This window comes from Camponotus floridanus, unplaced genomic scaffold, assembly GCF_003227725.1.
Source record: "Camponotus floridanus strain SB8 unplaced genomic scaffold, Cflo_v7.5 scaffold9, whole genome shotgun sequence".
NCBI classification, from domain to species: Eukaryota; Metazoa; Arthropoda; class Insecta; order Hymenoptera; family Formicidae; genus Camponotus; species Camponotus floridanus.
The window spans coordinates 177,996-201,034 of NW_020229860.1; the positions used below are offsets into that span (position 1 = coordinate 177,996).

The following is a 23,039-nucleotide window of genomic DNA, read 5'->3' on the forward strand; positions in this document are numbered from 1 at the left end:
ATTATAATTCATTATTCCAATTAATTTCTTTCCAATTAGAAATATAGAAATTAACATTTTACACAACAGTATGATCACGTTGATATTTACGAGAGATTATTTTTCTGTTATATTTATTATTATTAAAATACGTTTAAAAAATTTTTTTAAATATTATAACTATCTAAACATTAATAAAAAATATAATATACACATACATTAGAATATATATCCATATATAGCGTGAAGTATTGTATTTTATCATCCTGTGATGTGTGTGTCACACTGTGAATTGTCTAAATGTTAAAATGATGTTTTTGCGTAGTGTGTTAATATTTATATTCTCTACGTAAAAAAATTGAATGAAAAACAAAGTACGAAAGATTTCAATTAATTTTAATATATTAAACGCTATTAGCATTTAAAAACTATTCATTTTAATTGCGTAAAAGGTAAAGTGCGCAGATTAATTTTACTTTGCTCCAACATATTCTATTAATCAAGAAATCTTAAATAATAAATATATATAGCTTCGAAGTATTTTTCAATATATAATTACTTAGATTATTTAGAACAATATATATTTACTTATTGTTAGATTATTTAGAACAATATATTGATTATACATGATATTTTAATTCAAGGATATTTTAATTTTAGTAGGGTATTGAATATAGATAAGCGAAATAAAAAATTTCTCCTCGATGTCTTCGGTTATATCTTTATAAGAAAAGTCAGTATGCACTTTGCATTTATGACGGTTGTATTTATTGATGCTTGTAAAAATTTCGTTTATCATTCTTGCATTATGTACACACAATATAACAAAAATAATCAACGCAAGGTACCACGCAAGGTACGTGCAGGTCAACGAGCAGTGACCTGGATGTCCGTCGATTGTCTGCGCATGAATTTTTACCATGAAGGTTTCGAGCTGTAAATATGCCTGTCAAAAATTTAGTTTTGTAAAAGCACATACGTGACTTTCATTTGTTAATTTTTGATGACGTATATTTGCATGCGTTTAAAGTTAATTGTAAATTTGCGATTATAACAGAGCAGCCTTGCTCATTAAGCGGAAATGAGCAAAACTAATATTTGATAGCAAATTTTTATCTTGAAAAAAATAAATACATTGCGGCATTATAATATAAATATAAATTTTCTTTGATAATATTTATAATTAATCTTTAACGTAACATTAAATCAATCCAATGTGTGTACAAAAATCTAATATTTTACTGAAATTTGTACTGAAATAATACTTTCCGATTTTTTAAAGAAAGTTAAATGCAACGTCGTTTTAAAATATGTATATTTGATTATGATTTTCATTTACATCATTTCATATATACAATAGGTTGTAAATGTCTTACAATTGAATTACAAGTTAGTGTAATTTTATTATAAGCGCCAAAAAAATATACATCCAAGTGTTTTGTAAATTAAAATAGATGCGAAAAATCTTTCTTGCATTTAATTTCAAATGGAAAAATTATATATGTGTGTGTGCGTGTGTGTGTGTGTGTGTGTGTGTGTGTGTGTGTGTGTGTGTGTGTGTGTGTGTGTGTGTGTGTACACAACATACATATACCCATCAATAAAATTTTAATTATTAACACGTTATTATTAATACGTTATACATAGAACATTTATTGAGAAACATAATAAGAACCATTATTATTACTATTATTATACCATATTTATATTTTTTGATATAATATAAATTATAAAAATTGAATGTTTTAATCTCACTTTTGCAGAACAGAATACATTCACCAATTTTATAATGCATTCAACAATTAATATCTGTGAGATGTTAATAAAATACCTTTTATATTGACATCATTTCATATAAAACAATAGATTGTAAATGTTGTACAATTGAATTACAAGTTAGTGCGTGAGATAATGAACAGCTTATTATTCTTTGGATAAGTAAATATCAACATTTAAAATAATTTATGAAATCTTTTTTTATTTTTGATTTTTATTTACCCGTAAGATGTAATATAATTATATATATTTATATGTTGAAAATAGGTCGAGAATGAAATTAAATTGTTTAATGTTTATATTTTATATTTAATATGAGTGTAGTAATTTTGTGTAATCGGAAATTGATTTTCAGTTAGTTTGATTCGCTATATACTGCAGGCATTCAGAGTTGTTGTTACTAATAAAATAAAACACATCGAACATTATTTATTTTAAATAAAATTTTAGATAAAAATTAATATTGAGTTGCAAAGCTGAGCGATACGATCATTGAGTTAAAGTAAAATTAATTATTATATCTTGCTTTGTATTTTGTTTTAAATATATGTGAGTAAAGTAAAATTATAAAGAAAGACTAAAATTAGATTCTGATTGATGTTAGTCGCAACATAAATAAAATTACACAAGTCTTAAGGTAAAATCATAAAAATTAAACATTTTATCCATTTTATCAATGATTATGTAAAAATCTTATCCCTATACAACAGAATATTACAGCAATATTGTGGCAATTTTGTTGCAACAGCCTATATGAATCTATAATTACAGTGACAATGCAAGGAATACGTAAAATAAAATTATCATTTTAAAATAGTCACTTCATCGCAATAAAATAACAAAAGGTGCAAGTGTGAAATATTATAGAAAAATAAAGTTACAATCATCGAAGCTGCATCTATATTGTTTTAAAGAAATAATTATCAAAAATGACTCGACAAAATTTCCTTTCGTCTCTTTTTCTAATTTTATTAAAGAAAAATCGAATTCATTAAAATTTGAATCTGTAAAAAGAAATATATAATGGCAAATTTTAGCGAATAAGTTTAAAGATATTTATTTCGATTCTGTAAAATGTATAAATCAAATGTGTTTTTATAATAATTTTAAAATAAACAATGACGCAAATTTGATAATTTTTGTAATTAACTGAATTATGTTTTGTAATTTTTGCATTTTACATAAGTTACATTTTTTATAATAAGGATCAATTTTACGTAAGTTACATTTTTTACAGTGAAGATCAAAGTTTAATCGCATAAAATAAATAAATTTTCATTCAGTTCAGGGGCACTACCGCTAGGGATGGTTTGGATAAATCCAAATCTCACTCATGAGCAGGTGGAAATCCAGACCTGACAATTATAAACGGATAATGACAACAGACAAGTCGCAAAATCTGTTAAATGACATTTCAATGTTAAATATTTATCATGAGATGACTGATATAGATACTGAACAGGTATTAAATGAATTTATAAAGAAACATAACATTAGAATGCATATATTTGCTGTGATCTAACAGATAAATTAATATATTGTGTCATTTTCTTTGAACCATGATTATTTATTTAAACTTTTCTTGCATGACTTAAACCGCTAAAAAAAATTTTTTTTTTAAATCAAAACCTACCCCCTTCCCGATTGATCGTTATCCAGATCTGGAGCGAGACCGTAGTGCCGCCATTCAGTTGATCATCGAATTCCAATATTTATAAACGTATTTTTAATTACTTGTACTACTTTCATTTTCGTTGTATGCTTTATATTTTTTCCATTTTATTTCCTTGGCCTTATTACTAAGATGCAAATTATTATCATTACGAGGAGAATCTCAAAGTTAGAGTCAAAATAATTTGAAAAATTGTTATTTATAATATGTAATACGATTTGGAATGCTTATTATATCATATATAATATATTCACGCGCATTCACATGTGCAGTTTGCTCATTTGGCTTTCCTTTTTAGTTTAGTCTTTTAAGTTTGATTTGCATCACTGAGCTCGTATTTTTTTCACTTTATTGAATTTGTAACCTATGAGGTTGCCGCGTGACTAAAACAATAGAAAAAAAATTTGCTTATTGACGTCGACAAAGATAAAGAAAAAGAGCAATTAATTAACGGATATATTCAACGTCGGTGGTGGTGGATGTTGAAGCGTCGCTTATAAAAGACTGTCGAAAGGCAAGCTGATCAGTTCAGTGCTGGTGCATTGAAAGAACTCGGTCGTGCATTCATGAACATATAGGTGGGTGTATCGAAAACTCCCGGCTTTCTTCAATTCCTTCATAATTAATCGATATTGAACTAAGAAAATATTTATAAAATTTTCTTTTTCTTTTCGTGTCTGTGATAATGTAGTGAAATAATATATTATATTCATCAGTGTTTTAATATGATTAACTTATTTATTGCGGTTGTAGAGATTGCAAGAAGTATAAGAAATTGTAACGAATATTTTACAAATTTCCAAAGAAACAATTTGTGCAAGTTTTATAGAGTTCAATCTCTTCCTCCAAATTAGCTTAAGAATCTTTAAAAGATTATCGATGTGCAAATTTAAAACAAAAATGATATTTAAATCCAAAATTATATTTAAATCAAAATATTGTAATTTCGTCAAATTTTTAATTTATATTTTTTTACAAAACGATATTTTTGTATTTTAAAAATCGTTAATTAAATTCGAGAGAATACAATCTGATCTATATATTTCTTCTAGAAATCATGTCGACAGCCGAGCCAGAAATAATAACTGCAGCGGCTGCTGCAGCAGCCGCTGGACTATCGGCAACTACGGTTTTCCTCTCTCTCTTGATTCCTGCCCTGGTTCTGTACTATATCTACTTCAAACTTTCCCATCGTCATTTGTTTGAGTTGGGGGATAAACTGCCAGGTCCTGATGGCTTACCATTAATTGGAAACGCGCTAATGTTCACAGGCAGCGCTGACAGTGAGTTTTTACACATAAGAATATAATAATGACAAACACATATAATAATCGATATCTGAATTCGATTAATTCGATATTTTCAACTTGCATTTTATGAGCCATTAGCTCATATTTTTAATCTCGAGTTGACAGTTTTCGCTGTGTCCCTCGAATGAACATTTAAGAAAAATTGTAAAAAATGATAACAAATGGTGTGAAAATGATAACAAATGGTGTGACATTTGCAGTCGTACTTAAGAATTTTATGAAAAAAATTTTACTTAAGAATTTTATGAAAAGATAACATATTCTTAAATGTGTATATACATATAATACATACATAAAATAATTTATTATATAAGGTGTCTCGCGAGAGAATGAACAAATTTCGAAAATGTGCGTTAGAGATCATTTCAAGCAAAAAAGTCCATATACATATAATATAATATATAATAATATATAATTATATGCAATAGTTTCAACATAAATTTAAATGCTAATTTTCAATATCAAACTATTTAAGATAGTATATGCGTAACTAACGAAAAATTAATGCTTTGGGCGAAACAAAATCGTTAGGAATTTGCATTATTGACATGAATTTTGCTTGATAAATGTGCCTAAATGTATAGTGTATATGAATTTTTTTGTCTAAAATCACATTTAAAACACATTTTAAAAGTTTTTCAATTTCTACGCGAGATATCTTGTACGGAATATTTAATAAGACAAGATGTGTTTATTTTATTAACTTAAAAATTGTTAGAAGCGTGTATGTTGCTTTTTTTACATAATTATGTATTATGTATTTTATACTTTTGTATTAAGCTTGTAAATACTCGCCAATGTTTCGTGTCTTTAAAGCTAAATAAATTTTTCTCTTTCTAGATTTTTTTTTATAAATTTTTTTTTGTTTTAATCAATACTCTGCTCTGAATTATGTGATATTCCATGTTACAACATCCCGTACATAAAATAATAGTGCAAAATAAACAATGTTATTCGCGCAAACTATAATAATTTTAATATAAACTGTACAAAATTTAACTTTACACATTTTCTCTTGCTGTAAAGATATATCTTTATATGAAAAATTATTCTTTTATTAATAATTTGCAATAATGGAGAATATCCTGAAGTAAATAAAATAATTGCTTCAGGTTGAGCTCATTATTCATTGCATATGATAAATACTTTGTTCATTTTATCCATAATTAATATCGATTTGTTTCGAAACCAGACTTTAGCACGAAACAGGTAGTAGTGATCGTTTACTTGTATTATATCACTTTCCAATTATTTTTCGAGAGTTTCAATTTAAAAATTAAGTTTTCTGTCAGTAAATTTATTTAAACTTATTTAAATTCGAAAGAGCTATCGTATCAACTATTAATTCCAATATTTGCTAGAGAAACTAGATGTATAACACTAATTAACACTACTTTAGATTAGATAGCGATTTTTGCGCGGCAACGTATGTTATGTAACTTCCGATCGACCGATCACGCACCCTGTTTCTGTTACAGCCGTTTTTCGCACCATATACAGGAAATCCTTCGAATTCGACCAAATTATCAGATTATGGCTCGGCCCGAAACTGATGGTCTTCCTGATGGATCCGCGCGATGTCGAGATCATTTTGTCTAGCCAGGTCTACATCGACAAATCCTCCGAATACCGGTTGTTCGAGCCTTGGCTGGGCAATGGACTCCTAATTTCCACTGGTGCGTATTAGTAGGATGTATAACTTTGTGCTCTCGTGCAAACTAATAATTTCAAATACTAATATAATATTAAACGAAAAATTATAATAATAAGTGGAAAACTTTTTTATTATTAAGCTTTCGATTATGCAACGTATGTACATACATAATTATTTACCAGTAGCCGCAAACAACCCCGCAATTAGTTTAGACTAATCGCTGCATTCAATCTCTCTCCGTTGAACAGATTACACTCTCTTTCATTATAAGCGCGTTACATAACTGTATCACAAAAATATGTTTTCATTACATTATAAATATGTCGGTTAATATCTCCAATGCAGAAATGTCGCAATCTTTTGATACTTTCCATTACAAATAATAATCGATAATATTTTTGATTTCGTAAAACTAGAACATAGCAATATGCGCTATTTGTCCTTGGTGCCTCTTCTCTCATATATTGAATGGATTTTTCAAAATATTAAAATACTCTTAAATGTAGAAAAAAAGTTTGTTAAAAATATATAAAAAATTTTAAAAAAGGCCAGTTTAAGCTATATATAAGGTTATTGCGATATTTTTACTTGTACTTGTATTAGTATGATAAAATTTTTAATAACAGGCTATTTCGACCTTTGAACGTCTTTTGTTCATGTTATCGTAATAATATGTGATAATTTCATAAAAACTTGTTGCTTTTTTTTCAAAAGGTCTTTATTAAAGTTCTGCAAATATTTTTAAAATAATCTTTCTTATTTTATTAATCATATTATTATTCTTAATTTTTTATTAATATATTTAAAAAATATACAAATTTCTAATAAAATAATTTTCAGAATGCAGTTTTAAGACGCAATAATTAGTTACGGTTGACAAATAACGAATTACTTCTCCAATCGATCGTGTCCGATCGATCGAGTAAAAAAATAAATAAGCAAATGGTAAAGTTTAAGTTTAACGCAATCTATCTTCGACATTTTTTGTGTCTAATGTCACATTCAAAATTATCCTATTACCATATTTCGTTTATTTATTTGAAAGATTTTATATAAACATATAGTTTGAAACATTAATAAAAATATCCCCATTATTCGAATTTAATTTATCTACTTCTTAGATAATTTTCAAATTAATCCAAAATTATCCTTTCTCATATACTTTTCGCTTTTCTCGCCTGTCGCGCATAATGAAACGGGTACAAGGTAAAAGGTATGAGAGCGAGATGGATATTTCGGAGTGATGTTATTCCCCGGAGAAATACGAAACAGGCTCTCGCAGGGTGAAAACGAACAAAAGGAACGAGATGCAGCGACGACCTAGCGTGTCGTTTTATCGCAACTTTCTCGGCGCTTACCGAGACGTCCTTTTTCTCGTTGACGAAACTCTCTCGATCTCGGTGGACATGTACGTAACAACGCTTTGTATGTAACGATGCATGTAACCGCTTGTGTCTCGATTGACTCGTTTGCCTGCCAAAGGCGTCCGTGCCTCGGCGTTCGTGCATCACCCCGTTGCTCTCTTTTTTTTTTCTCCCGAATCCATTCGTGTTTTTACAGCAACATCTTACGTAATGTTTGCATAATGTATGCTGTGTCATTTTAATAATTGCCGTTACCCTCAATGGCATGTGGACAGTCGAGTTTCATAATTCGGCGGAAGAAAAAGGAGAGATAGGGAGATTTGACATCGTTAAATTGATATTAATAGCAAACGATGTCTTACATAAAAATTATTGATTTCTTTCAAATGTAAATACTTCCTCTTTGACTTGGAATGTCTAAATTAGCATTAACAACAAGAGCAAAACAAGAATCTTACTATTAGTAAAAAAATTAAAAGAGTGAAGCACGCACTTTCTATATTTTTTTAGTAAACTTTATGAATAATTATATATACGAATTATATATACGAATTATATATACGAAAATAGAGAAAGACTCTTTTATAAAATGTCTTTATATTTCTTGATTTAAAGAAGATGCTTTGATATTGTCAAACTTAGTATTGTTTCAAATCTTGCGATATCTTTTATATATTTTTATTGTCTGTACAAAAATAAAAATTTAGCAGATTGTGAAATTTTTGAGGATTGACAGATCCATTATTTTTACGTAATAGTAATACAAACATGACGTGACAGTGACATGATAATGCAAGATGCCAAATTGCCATATAATAGTAAACACGTTTTATAGGGTAGACGCAATCGTTAACTTGTTAACTATCTTGTTTCGTTAAACCAGTCTTATATCGAAAAATTTTATATAATTATCTGTAATTATAACTTAACCGATACTTTGAACAATTCGGGAAAAATTGATGTTAAGCCTGGAAAAATTAAAGGAATCTAAAATCTCTCTCGAACTTTGAACAAATAGAAAAAAAGAATTCCTAGATTTATAGCGTTAGTGCAGAAAATTACTTTCAAATAGGCGCTGCTTTAATCGATATTGGAATCTCAAAATTAATTTCACGCGAATAATCGTTTCGTTTTCCAGCAAATATAGCCTCAGCTGATCTTCAAGCAAAAACTGTCCGCCCGAGATATGAAACTTCAATTTGCGTACCTTATTTAATACGCTCTTAAGATGATTATAAATACGAGGCTGAATCGTTCGTAATCAAAAACCGATTCAAAAGAAAAATAAAGACGCGAAAAAGTAGACGCCTATGCCTATGCATGTATGTGTCGCGTGCAATGTGTATTCGCGAGACGATGCAGCTGTATTAGGATCTCTTACTCTCTCCCAAGAGAGAGGGAGAGTGAGTGAAATGTAATCAGTCCGCGGTAATTCACGAGAGGCAGAACAGGAAGGAAATTTGTACACGGTGCTTTCTCTCCCTAACCCCGTTCTCCATTTACACGTGCGTTCATTTCACTCTTTCCTCAGGAATCGTTGCAACATTGCACTGCGCGATTCTCGCCCTTCTTACACACACATTGCGATATATTATCTTGCTCCCCCTTCCCCTTTTATGACGTCTTGAAATGTCTTTCTCACTCTTTCTTCCTACTTCCGCGTGTTTGGTAGAAAGCGTTCTGCACGAATACGCGAAATCGGCAGACGTGTCGCGACTGTGCAAAATAAATGAATGGAAACGAATCCGGCAGGAGTTTGCTTCAAACAAGTTTTTAAAAAAATCATCGTTCGATTTTATTAAATGATATTTACATTTTCCGCCATCCTCTTCTATTTTCAAATTTATTTTGCGATATAATCAAATTCTGATCCCGTGATCTCGCAGAATTTGTGAATTCATACAATAATTTCTTAATAAGAATTCCTTCAATTCAATTATAGCGAGGAAATTACATGAATTATTTTTCACCGCAAACAATCAGTAAAAATCTACAAATTATTTATAGGTCCAAAATGGCGCGCTCATCGCAAACTAATCGCGCCGACATTCCACTTAAACGTATTGAAGAGCTTCATCGATCTTTTCAATGCCAATTCTCGCGCCGTCGTGGAAAAATTACGTAAAGAGGACGGTAAAGAATTCGATGTCCATGACTACATGTCCGAATGCACGGTCGAGATCCTTCTCGAGACCGCTATGGGTGTTTCCAAGTCCACGCAAGACCGAAGCGGCTTGGAATATGCTATGGCTGTAATGAAGCAAGTATCTAAAAAAGTTTGTTTAAAAAAGAGACAAAAAATATATCGCTGAATATGTCATTTTAATAATTAAAGATCTTTTTATTTGAAAGTCAAGGTTTTCTGCTTTTTTTCTTTTAATGAAAACATTTAAAATTAGTAGAAGGTCACATTATACATATCATATGTAAATATATGCAAATTTTTATGAAGTTTGTATATGGGACAGTTTCATTTTCATATGAAAGCAAAAGCGTAACAAAAATATTTATCATCTTTTAGGATGAGTAACATTCTACATTTGCGTCACATGAAAGTCTGGCTCAGACCTGACTTTTTGTTTAATCTCACGAAATACGGAAAGGACCAAATTCATTTATTGGAGATCATCCATGGGCTCACGAAGAAGATCATTGCGCGCAAGAAGCAAGAATACAAGAGCGGCAAACGCAACGTCATCGATGTCTCTGCTCAAAATGGCAGTGCTACTCAAAACGGCAAAGCTATTCAAAATGGCAATGCCAAAAATAAGGTAATTATCTTTACATTGATATAATCCCGGAAGAAAGCTAATTTTCTTGAAAACAATTTTCAGAACAAAAAGCGGCATTGATTCAAATCATCGCTATTAATGTATATATTTTATATTTTTTAGGACGTTCCTGTGGAGGGACTTTCCTTTGGACAATCGGCCAATTTGAAAGACGATCTTGATGTGGATGATAATGACATCGGCGAGAAGAAGAGGCAAGCTTTCCTCGATCTGCTGATGGAAGCTGGTCAGAATGGTTCTGTCCTCACAGACACTGAGGTCAAGGAACAAGTTGATACTATCATGTTTGAAGTAAGCATCAGAGGATTTGTGGTCATGAGTTTCAAGAGGATTTCCATTAATGGTATCATCTGTTTCCCAGGGACACGACACGACTGCGGCTGCATCCAGCTTCTTCTTATCAGTGATGGGTTGCCATCCAGAAATTCAAGAGAAGGTTATCCAGGAACTTGACGACATCTTTGGCGATAGCGATAGACCAGTGACATTCCAGGACACAATGGAAATGAAATACCTCGAACGGTGCCTCATGGAGACTCTTCGAATGTACCCACCCGTGCCGCTTATCGCTCGTACAATCAACACCGACTTAAAACTTGGTCAGTTTTAGAAACTGAAAGTTATATTAAAATAGCTTGGATAAATCAAATCATGCAATTTGTCAAAACTGTCATGCACAAGTTCCCAATCTGTAGTCTCCTAAAAAATTTAATGGAGAGACAAATATTTATAAAAAGATTTATTGACAAATATTTATAAAGATTTATTTGTAAAAATCGCGATAGATATTCGTGCAACGTGCAAACTAAAAATGAAAAATTGCTCATTCATTCATCAGCATTATTTATTTTCGTCAGGCTCGATAATATATTGACTTTGAACATTGCTTTTCAGCATCGGGAGATTACACAATCCCAGCCGGATGCACAGTTGTGGTGACGACCTTCAAGATGCACCGACAGCCACATATCTATCCGAACCCGGAAGTTTTCGATCCCGACAACTTCCTACCTGAGAAAACCGCCAATCGACATTACTACGCTTTCGTGCCGTTCTCCGCCGGGCCGCGTTCTTGCGTGGGTCGCAAATATGCTATGCTAAAGCTGAAAATCATCCTGGCCACCGTCATGAGGAATTTCCGCGTCAAGTCAGATATCAAAGAGTCTGATTTCCGACTCCAGGCCGATATCATCCTTAAGCGAGCCGAGGGCTTTAAAATCAGAATGGAACCGAGAAAATTGGTGGCCGCCACCGCTTAAACAGCGCTTTCAAATTCCGTTTGCGTAGGAGTAGAGGTGATAGAGAGTAGCGTATCATGGAGGAGAAGCGGACTTTGCACCTTTCGAATTTCAATCAAAGCGAAAAACGCAAAAAAAAAGACGCATTAAAAAACCGCATTTCGCTTGCGTGGATTGCGTGCGCAGATCACATACACGTATGTGATGCACATACTTGTATGTTACTGATCTGTGGTCGTTAACTATTGTATGACTTATTGCTCTTGTGTTGATATTTATCTCTTGCAATAAAATGCGGTGTACGCGCTGCGAAATCTGAAATCTTCGATATTTTCATTATTTTCTCACATCCTTTATTACATTGCCGATTTATTAAGATAGCGAAAAGTAGGATCGCGAATATGCGAAAATTTGATTTAAAGACTGCGACAGCGATCCAAAAGAATTTCGATAAAAAAAAATGGTCAGAAGTCGATTCTAATATCAAAGAAAATGAGCAAGATTCGACTGAAACCATTATAACTCTTGCTGGAGCGCGACAGAAGGAAATGAAAAAGGTTAAGAACCAATTAAAGGAGATGCTTCCAATATTAAAACCTTCAGAAGTGAAAAGGTTTAACATTCATTTTTATTTTTAGAATAAAAAGATGTGTGCGCTCTCTCTTCCTTTGATTACATGCCATATTTATTTAAAATTACAACGTTATATATCTCTCACTATTATTTATCCTTTGCTTTGCTTTATCTATTTTTGAAAAATACAAAATTCATCAATTTTATTTTTTTCTAATAATTAATATTGACACATCGATCGTCGAATAGATTTCACTTACCACTTCACGAAGCTATTATTCACGAACTCGAGGAAAATGGTTACAAGGAATCGATCAGTTATTTGAAAGAATTGTTTGAGCTCGATGAGAAAACTCGGAAAGAAGCTGGTCCTGGTACATTAACATGGAAGAAACCACGTTTGAAAGATAATAAAGACGCGATGACACGTCTCAAAAAAGGCTTGATCGCTTTCGAACAAGCCAAAAACGCTAGTGCGTGAAAAATTAAAAATATATTTTTAAAAATTAGAAAATTTTTAATAAAAATTAAAAATGTATTTTTAATTTTTAATACTATAATATTTGTCCACAAATAAAATAGAGAGGTATTTTGTATTGATTTATAACTTACATGCAAACTTACATAACAACGAATATTTAAATATAATGATTTTGATAAAGCTCAATAACATATATGATTTAAAAAATAAGATGTAAGATGTGAATGATGATTAAGAAATATTTTTCGTAATATTGTAGGAGATTCACTTTCCATGAGCATGGAGTTTTTAGATATGGCATTATTTTTTCGAGCAATGACATGGGAATGGTGGTGGATAGCGGAACGACTTTACCGTAGCGCTTTAGTGAATGCGAAATTAATCGAAAATGATGAACGACGAACAATATCATTGATACACTATTTATATGGTCAATTTTTGCTCGAACAAAGTTAGTAAATCATATAATGCATGTAGAATTATATATTACAGAGCAAAAACACAATTCTTCTGAGCTTACTAAAATCGTGACTTGTTTTCTAAAATGACTCCTTTTATTCCTCGATAATTATAATTTTGTGATATTATCGTTTACATAAAAAATGTATTAATAAAATATTTATTATATCATCAAGTATATACACTTGTACACATTAATAATTACAAATTAAAAATTAATTTAATTATAATTATTAATATATTATATTACACTTTCATAATTAGTACAAAATACAACGGAATCATTATATCATTTAAACATTGCTCGCGAAGCATCTGAAGGAAAACATTGGAACGCGTCAAAAATAACTGGTCGAAGAGAAGAAACTATTTTTCGAGAATGCAATGTACTTTTGTACAAAGCGCTTCTGATGCACGCGCAACAAGTTGATCTTAATCAACTGGATATTATCGTAAAAATATATAGAGAAGCTCTAGCACGAGCAACAGATTGTAAGTTATTTTCCATTTTGAAAAATACGTATAATAAACGTTATATTTTTCTCCAGATTTCATTTTTCTGAATGTTATATACATAATTCAATTGTCAATATTTCATCATTATTTGAATCCATTATTAAAGACATTATAAATATAATTAGAAAATATTTATCACGCCGTTTAAAATTAAAATTAAAATTACAATAAACTGCAAAAAAAGGATTTTATGATCTCGATATATATTTGCTAAATAATTTGACTTTTAATTATTATTCATTTATTATTACAAAATTATTAATAAATAAAGTCTGTGATGCAAATGGAATATCAGAATTATAATTTTGACAAAATATGTCAAATCATACATGTTACATAAATTAAACATATTGTAATAACAATATATTCAAAATTGCCTGGTTTTTTTTTTACCAAAATTTGGAAAATCGAAAAATTCAGTAGCATTCAAAAACTCTAAAAAACTTTTCGATTCAAATAATTCCAGCCTTCGAAGATTAAGATGCTAATATGTGAATTTGAGCTAATGCTTATTTGAGCTAATGCTCAAATTCAATGCTAATTTTTTTAATATTAAAAAAATTCTAAGAGATTCGTTTATTTATTTTGTAATCATTAATCATTTCGATGTCTCCACAGCTGGACATTATGAATATATAACAAACACTCTGTACGAATTAGGAAAGAATCAGTTACAATCCGGCGATGTAAAGCTCGCTTTTCAGAACTTTTCCAAGTTTTTAGCGATGGCAAAGAGGATTCCGGATCCGGAAGGAATCTGTAACGCGCATATGGCTCTGGCACTTGCGTATAAGTTATGTGTAACTCAAATCTGCCTTTTCTGAAAAATGAATATGATAAGATAATAATCAATTATAACACAAATATAGAGAAAATAAATTTTGAGTATTATTCGTGTCGTATCTTACATTACACATACTTTGTCTCTTTCCCCCCTCTCTCGAAAACAATTAAGACAATTTACATTTACAGGAATTGAACGATGAAATAAACGCGGAAAAGCATCTCCATTTGTTTAGAAAAAATGCGGCCGAGTTTAAATTGATGAAAAAACTCGCGCAAGCACATTATTGCACTGGCGAACATTTTCTAAGCAAGGTACGAATACATTGTCGAACTAATTATATTTCATAAGCAAATTTTAGAATTATATATTGGCAAGAGATATTACAGGAATACAAATTTTTATATTTTTTCGCGCGTCACAAAAATTATTAATAATTCCAGCACATTCTTTTAAATTAAAAATACATTTTTATATTTTTTAGAGAAGATCAGATATTGCGACTCCTCATTTGGAAAAGTCTTTTAATCTATATAATGAGCTCGGTTTGTATGATGACGCTAATAAGGCACGAATCTTTGCTGGAATTTCGAGAGGTAATCAATATATTTGTTCAAAGTGTAAAATAAAAAATAAATAGATAAAAAATATTTTATATATTCATTATACATACGTTAAAATTCTTTCGCACGTTTAATAGGACAAGGAATTATCGATCAATATATCAATCTTATACTCCAGTGCGGAGAAGCTGATTCGACAGCAATGTCGATGCTTTGTCAATGGAAAAATCGTAGAAGCATTTTTTGGACTGAGAAAACGTTACGCACTAGTAAAGCAATAAATAAAACGTTAATCGTTTATTTAAAATATTGTAAAAAGAATTATCTCAATTTTAATCTCTTTGATTGATTTTTTAATTCAAAGCGCAATTGTAAAAATATCGCGTCCGATTTATATTATAAATTAATGTAAAAAGTGCAACATTATTATTTCAGAGGATTCGGAAGGATCTTTTACATTGGAGAACGAGACGACATCATCGTTTTCTATTGCTAATACTACGCTTGAGAAGATGTGATAAATTCGATTTGATGTATAATTATTAGAAGATTATATCTCTAGATATTTACATAATAAAGATATGAATTTTTATATAAACAATATCTCAGCAATTACATTATAATAAATTTTAATTCTTGTAATATATTGACGTCATATGGAATGACGTCAATATATTACAAGAATTAAAATTTATTACAAATGGAATAAATATGACTTTCAATTATTTAAAAATTACAACTTACTACAAGTACAAATTTATTTTTAATGATATAATATTAAACGCATAAAATGATACTTTTGTACAGATAAAAATTTCGTCTTATATATATGCTAATATCGCGTAAAAATTCATAAGTGGAGGATAACTCACACATATGTTTCTACATGTAATGATTATATTGTAATTTAATGAAGATAAGTATTTTAAACAGTATTCTAAACAAGTATTCTACATAAAAACATTAAAAGACATCTTAATGACATCTATAAGACGATAAAATCTATTTTAAGGACGTGTTACTTGTTCACTATATGAACAAATTAAAGAGTTATTTTAATAATTTGTTATTATCGATATTGTTTGATGCAATATACTTAACGTATGAATCATATAATTACGCGTACACAGACATACACAACAATAGGTTTATTAACATTATTAAATTAATGTTTAAAAAATTTAAAATGTGCATATGAATTTAGCAATTTTAAATTTAAAACATAAATTTTATAATTATTTATTGCCCTATTATAATTTACATATGTATAATACGCGCGGATGCGCGAAATCATATTTCTCGAGAGCAATTTTATTACATATACTGTTTTTCTTTAATATATATAAGAATATATTTAAAAATTCCGACTGTAAAACAATGCATATAAACGCCACACTATTTTGAGTAATATACTCTACATGAGAAAATGTAATAATTCATATCAGAAGTAAAATAAAATTAAACTAATTAATTTATATTAATGTTTTAACATATTGATTATCAATACGTATAAATGTTAAAGTTTATAATAAAGAACTATTTATTTAAAAAAATTACATCCGTAATTTATCGTATCATTAATTTACCACTAATTTGCAGGAAACGTATATTTATTATATAATTGTTATCGATTGACATGGTGTATGGGCGAGTGGGTGCGATTGATAAGTGCGCGTCAGTGCCAGTATCGTGTATGAGAGCATGTATGTATGCGTGCGTGCGTGAGTGTGCGTACGCATGCTCGTATAACGTTTATTTATTTTATTTTTTTTACATTTCTGTAAAGAAAAATGTTGAAAAGTTTAATTTAACACCATTATCTCATCGAGTCAACTGTTTCTTTATAATTTTGTGTGGAAATTTAAGGTGCTATACATTATATCATATAAATGAATTATGTATTACATAAATTTCTAACAAATCGCTGTGCAAGCATTTTTACAGAATTGCTAAAATTCATCTACACATATCTTATATCTTATGTCTTATAATAATAATTCTATATATTAAGGTATATCACACTATGTACGATACACATATAAAGAGTAGGTTTCCCTTTCTTTCATCTGGTTTTTCATTTTAAGTTTCTACTTCTTAATCATACAACAAATAAATCCTTTCTGCTTTTGGTGTTGAATTTTTGTCACACTGGTAGCTTGTTCATTCTGTTACATAAAGAATAATATGTGAAATGATTGCTCTCTCTCTTTCTCTCTCTTATATATATTATATTTAGTTCATTTTTGATACAAAAGAATTATTCTTCTAAATAATCATAACTATCCTTAAATAATAAGATTTAACATTTGATAATAAATTCTCACAATCTACAATTTTAAATTTGAAATCTTTTCAACTGAATTATTATAGTATTTATATAAATCACCTATTTATTTATCTATATAAAAAACAGAAACAGAAGAACAAGTTATATTTCTTGAAAACTTCGGCATAGAGAAAAAAATTTGTGACAAAAAGGATATATTTATAAAGAGATATCCATAGTTTTCTCTTTTCTTTCAAATCAATCAAATTATCTGGATTTGCAGACAGATATGAAATTGCACACACAATCACGTGCATAATCATGTACAGAATATATATGATGATTGTGTGTGATAGATGATGATAACAATATAACATAATTAATTTAATGTGATATCATTGTCATCATCTATATCCATAATGTTGATTGGATCCAAAGATGGCATATCCGCGCTATTGCGTATTTCGCGCGTTATATTCTCCAGGGTCTCCATTTCATTATCGTCCAAGCCTTTCGTGTTATTGATGTCCTCTCTTTTTTGAACTTCGGCAGCTGCGAGATCAAATACTTCTTTCAGGATCATATTAGCCGCATCCATGGAGCTATCATTCGAAATAAGATTCGAATTTTCCCGTTCTTCGCATTTGTTATTCGTAGTTGTAGTGTTTTCGATCAAGTCTTCGAGATTCTTTATAGTCTCCTCTAATTTTTCTTTCTCCTGTGAGCTGTCTGCTATAATTGTTTCTTCCGTGATTTTCGCGCATTGTACTATATCGTTATTACTATCTGCAGTAATTAACACAACATCACTTTCGTCTTCATCTCCATCTTCTGCCTGATTAAGTTTTTCACCATTCAAAAGATCTAATTTAACGGTATCTGTTGCACTATTAAGCTTGTCAACATCTATAATAATTTCTAGTTCTGTATTCTGTTCATTGGTCATATCTTGCTGCTTCTCTAAGGTCTCTTCGACCTTGTTTTCGTCTACAATTACTGTATCGTCTAAATGTATTTGATTCTTTAATGTTTCTGTCTCATCAATGATGCTCGACACATCTTTTTCCTTTTCCTCTGATTCATTTACATTTTCCTCCCCAGATTTATTTGTTAAATCACATTGATTCATTTCTGTATCCTCTATTATTTCACTTTCATTATCTTTGCTATTATTTTTTAAATCACTTTTGCAGCTTTCACTGTGATTTTTATTATCCTTAGTTGTATTGTTAATTGAAGAAACTGATGGCCTAGTTACTTTGTTATCATGAATTGTTTCTTCGTGAAAATGTTCCTTGTTATCATTAATCTCATTATTAGACTTTTCTTTTTCTGTAGTAGATATTTTTGTATCATTTTCAGCAGTTACGTCTTTGTCTTTTTCTGTAGTAAACACTTTTGTATCATTTTCTGCAGTTACATCTTCATTGTTTTTTTCTACATCAACACTTGTACATAATGTATTACAATTTAAAAATCTAGATATAGAAGACGTGTCTTTCTGTGCATTTGTGTCTTCATCTTTCGATGCGTCAATGTCTCTGTCCATTGATGTTCTTCTATCTTTGTCCTTTGTACCTATATTATTTGTATCTTTATTCCTAATATTTTTATTCTTTGTATTTGTTTCTTTTATATCTTTGCTTCGTTCTATTACTGTTTCTTTCAGTACAACTATTGATTCTGATTGTTCAGATTCTTCTATAATCTTCTCATCACTTTGAATTTTTGTAGATTCCTCCACACATAATTTTGTAGATTCCTCCACACATAATTTTGTAGATTCCTCTACATTCTCTGCATCTAGTTTGTCAGTTTCATTACAATCTTTACTGTTTGCTTCTTTCTCCGCTTCCTTATCGTTTTCTTTTTGTTTTTTCGGTAAAGAGAAGATTTCTTCATCATCTGAATCTACAACATTAATAGCGATCTCTTCAAATGAATCATCGATATGTTTATCAATTGATGCGGTTTTAGTTGAAGCTTCTTCTGTTTCTTTGGAGATTTTATCTTCTTCAGAGTTCATTTTCAACATCTTAATACTTGAAACAGTTACTCTTTCCAATTTTAACGAAGCTTGCATGAGATGTGTTAGACCATGTTCCACGTTTGCTAACTTGGTGTCAAATTTCTTACCACATGTGTCACATGTATGGCAATTTTTCTTAACTTCCGGCGATGTTATAGATTTCGGACTTTTAAATTCCTCCAATGTTATTTCCGTACTAGAGATAGAAGACGATCTCTTCCTTTTGCGAATGTTCTTTTCCTTGTTTGTACGCGCATTCGAAGCGTCTTTTGTCGTTCTTTTTACATTCGTATCTTCGGTGGACGACTCGTCGGTAGTTTCCGAACGTACATTTGCAGTTACTCCTTCAAGAATAGTTCTCAATTTCTTTCTATCTGGTTTTCTCGAGGAAGGTGACAAAAGCCCTGTCTTTTTCGTACGATCCGATTTCTCGTTTGATTTCAATAGAGAAACATCGGAGTCCGAATCACTAATAGTGATTGTTCTTTTATATTGTCCTTGTCGCGTCATAGGAGACTGCTGCTCTACATCAGACGATACCTTTGTTTCATTTGTATTTGCACGTTTTTTGCTTAATCTTGTTACTTTCACTGGTGTGCTCTCGACATCTTCATTCTTATCAATCTGCCGTTTCTTTCCTTGTTTTGTGTTATTGTTAATAATATTATTTTCTGACTTAGATACGAGGCTTGAGCAACTACTCTCAAACAATCTATCTTCTATTGAAGTGTCATCTGATACATATGATTTATTATTTTCATTTTTCTCAATCTGATGTTCTTTCTTATTCTTGCTTGATTTTTTGTCCAACACGTCTGTCAAAAAGACTGCGCATAGTTTTGTTTCTGCCAAATTGGATTCAATCTGTCGCGATCGTCGTCTCAATTTGTCTTTACTTGGATCCATCGTTACCCAACAATTTTTGCATACTGTTTGACGCGTGCGATGAAATCTGTACATATCAGTGCCACTCGGGACAATACTGTGACACTCGTCGCATTTCCGGATTTTTGGTTTCGCATCGTTTCGTTTAGCGTTGGGTTGCCTTTTGCGGTTTTTAACGCGCTTATTATGTGCCATACTCTCACTATTTTCGCTATCAGAATTTATTAGATCATAGAATGTAATATCTGGAAACGTAGTAATAGTTGTTTTACGGTTTACAACATCTGTATATACCTGCAATTTAAAAAATGCAATTTTGTAGTGCTATAAGTTTAAGAAAAATATTTAAGGTAAAAATAATAAAATTGCAAAAAGTACATATTATTTATAATAAGTTTATTACTTTAGGAAAATTTGAATAGTCTATCTCTTCATTAATTAAAGCCTTTAAATTGATGAGTGCTTCTTGGAATATTCTCCTCAAATCATACAATACATCCAAGTTATATCGACATGGCAGACATATCAATTTATCCCTGTCTTCTTTAAGCTGCACAAAAAAAGAATAAACTTAGAATGTTAATTAACTAAATAATTCAAATTCAATTTTAATATAGATAACAATTATATTATTAAGATTTAAACTTACATCTTCATTGAAAATCTTGCGGATCTTCTGTAAAGGACTAAATATTGCACGATTATCCTTGGTAATATCAAAGATACGATTTATTTCTACATGTTCGAGACACAAACAACAACATGGCATCAATGCGTTGTTTTCTGATTTTGAAGATTTATGTGATTTCTTATATTTTTGCACAAATTTGGTACACTGATCTAATTCGTACGCACACTTGTAACATATTTTATTGGAAAGTTTGATGCTTTCGTTAACCTATGACAAAAAAAAAGATCAGAATCTTTTAGAGAATCATTAATTAAATCATCTTAATTTCCTAATCATTATTCTCAAGTTAATAATCTTTATTATTTTAATTAGATAGTAAGGGAAAAAAATTCAACTATTTTATTGATAAATACACACATATCTCTCATCAACAAGTGAACACACACCAAACAAATGTAACAACACACAATAGTAGGCTAATAATCAAATACATACATGTAAATATTTATTGCGTGTTTTAAATATAATTAACAAATCTGAATAAAGATGTAAAAAGCAGAGTGTATTACGAAAAGATGGACGTAGGCTCTAAATACTTCATTTATTGTCTTCATACGTGTACCACAAAATGTCGGTAAAACGAGATACAAGATGGATACGATGCGCATTTCTCGCGTAAAAGATATTATTCATTTACCTCATCGAGTAGAAAAACGTGAGAATTTAAATGGAATCTATACCATTTATCGCGTAAAATCTAGAATATTTTTTTTCTGACAGAGATATTGTTAAGATTGGAATCATTTGCATTTAAGACGTAATAATTTTATTAAAACGCAAGTTCCACGTCTCGGACACAGATGACGCGATTCGTATCAACATTTTCGACGTACACACACGATCATAGCACGATTATATCTATCGAAGCTTAATCTAAAGAGATCAAAACAAAATCCCTCCTCTCTATTCAGAATTTCACGTACAATATGAAATACGATAAATATATCCGCCCTTGAAGACCGCTTCGATACTAATCTATAAACCGGTTCAAGCGATTCTAACCTAACCGGATCGAACGAAATTTCCGATCGAGATGGGTTCCAGGTTAAACGCGAGAAGCGATTATAACCTATTCGATAATTTAATTGGCTCTTTTTCAATCAAATCCGGCAATTTTGCGACAGTGCGCGTTTAATCTATGTATCGTACCTTGCTGGACAGACATATCTCGACCTGATCGACAAATGTCTCGCGGTTATCCGTCGTAATGTCTAGGAAAACACCCTCGTCACTCGCGCACAGGAAGCAATATCGGGCAGGCATAGCGATAATGCTGTAATTACGTCAGCATTACAGGTTTCCCCGGTCACGAGTGAATCCCAAGATCGCCGGAATCTTCTTCATTCACATAGAGAATACACGCGATGCCCTCACTCTTTCTACGCGACCGTAATGTCGCGTATAACACAACCTAAGTCTCTAGACGGAAAAATTGGCGGTAAGCTAACAATCAACGGCAAAACATGGCGGACCACGCGATGTATCGGCCATATCGATATAACAGAAAACGGTTCGAATCTTGCACGAATTGCTCATTTTCGTCTTTATCTTTTTCTTTACAATTCCTTTACAATTTCCTTTTCTACGCAAACGATACTATACATGACCAAAATTTGTCATTAAGTCGAATTTTAGAATCGATGATTCCGATATCACATTGATCAATTACGATATCATACTTAGCTGCTTGTCTGAGAAATTAATCGTTAACGATTTTAATTCAAATGTATAGATGTTAATACTTAAAAATTAACATAACACTACGCTTTATGTAAAATCATATTGAAAAACAGAAATAAGATTTATTTAAGTAACAACACAAAATTATATTTGTACAAAGATATCTCGATCATCATAGATATCCATTTGCAGTCACTCATTTGTTTTTCATTTCAAGATATCAAGATCGGACCTCAGATTTATCAGACGAGAATACAGACTTTTATATATATTTATAATTAATATTATTAATATATTGTTATTTAAATATAATTCTTATATTTACAT

The 23,039-nt window shown here is 30.5% G+C and overlaps 3 protein-coding genes across 5 annotated transcripts; 2 read left to right on the plus strand and 1 right to left on the minus strand.

Moving 5' to 3' along the window:
- Positions 1–3,897: 3,897 nt before the first annotated feature.
- LOC105258364 (cytochrome P450 4g15) lies at positions 3,898–12,106 on the plus strand. The gene is made up of 8 exons (XM_011269577.2): positions 3,898–4,005; positions 4,480–4,710; positions 6,216–6,413; positions 9,763–10,015; positions 10,277–10,526; positions 10,650–10,838; positions 10,909–11,146; positions 11,442–12,106. The coding sequence occupies exons 2-8, from the start codon at positions 4,485–4,487 to the stop codon at positions 11,804–11,806; spliced, it is 1,719 nt and encodes a 572-aa protein (XP_011267879.1). The 5' UTR covers positions 3,898–4,005; positions 4,480–4,484; the 3' UTR covers positions 11,807–12,106.
- A 475-nt stretch (positions 12,107–12,581) lies between these two features.
- LOC112639780 lies at positions 12,582–15,716 on the plus strand (the record flags this gene model as incomplete). Its single annotated transcript, XM_025414869.1, has 7 exons — positions 12,582–12,831; positions 13,072–13,290; positions 13,563–13,790; positions 14,424–14,614; positions 14,787–14,912; positions 15,083–15,194; positions 15,299–15,716. Coding segments are annotated over 7 exons (1,338 nt in total), but the record flags the coding sequence as incomplete, so codon positions are not given.
- A 1,919-nt stretch (positions 15,717–17,635) lies between these two features.
- On the minus strand, positions 17,636–22,751 carry LOC105258365 (protein slender lobes). Of its 3 annotated transcripts, none has more exons than XM_011269578.3 (4): positions 22,182–22,751; positions 20,991–21,239; positions 20,745–20,891; positions 17,636–20,635 (listed from the first exon to the last, which is right to left on the minus strand). In XM_011269578.3, exons 1-4 carry the CDS (start codon positions 22,293–22,295, stop codon positions 17,807–17,809), a joined length of 3,339 nt encoding a protein of 1,112 aa, XP_011267880.2. In that variant the 5' UTR covers positions 22,296–22,751; the 3' UTR covers positions 17,636–17,806. The 3 variants fall into 3 exon arrangements, with proteins under 3 accessions (XP_011267880.2, XP_011267884.2, XP_011267882.2); XM_011269582.3 differs by lacking the exon at positions 22,182–22,751 and adding an exon at positions 21,670–22,162; XM_011269580.3 differs by lacking the exon at positions 22,182–22,751 and adding an exon at positions 21,542–21,658.
- Between the last annotated feature and the right edge of the window lie 288 nt (positions 22,752–23,039).

What these genes read in the sequence shown, in the direction of transcription:
- LOC105258364 (XM_011269577.2), top strand. Translation starts at nt 4,485, where the DNA reads ATGTCGACAGCCGAGCCAGAAATAATAACTGCAGCGGCTGCTGCAGCA. An exon ending in TATGCTATGGCTGTAATGAA is followed by an intron (nt 10,016 to 10,276) that starts GCAAGTATCTAA and finishes ATCATCTTTTAG; the next exon opens with GATGAGTAACATTCTACATT. An exon ending in TTGATACTATCATGTTTGAA is followed by an intron (nt 10,839 to 10,908) that starts GTAAGCATCAGA and finishes TCTGTTTCCCAG; the next exon opens with GGACACGACACGACTGCGGC.
- LOC105258365 (XM_011269578.3), bottom strand. Translation starts at nt 22,295, where the DNA reads ATGCCTGCCCGATATTGCTTCCTGTGCGCGAGTGACGAGGGTGTTTTC. An exon ending in GCAAGATTTTCAATGAAGAT is followed by an intron (nt 20,892 to 20,990) that starts GTAAGTTTAAAT and finishes TTTTTTGTGCAG; the next exon opens with CTTAAAGAAGACAGGGATAA. An exon ending in ACTATTCAAATTTTCCTAAA is followed by an intron (nt 20,636 to 20,744) that starts GTAATAAACTTA and finishes TTTAAATTGCAG; the next exon opens with GTATATACAGATGTTGTAAA.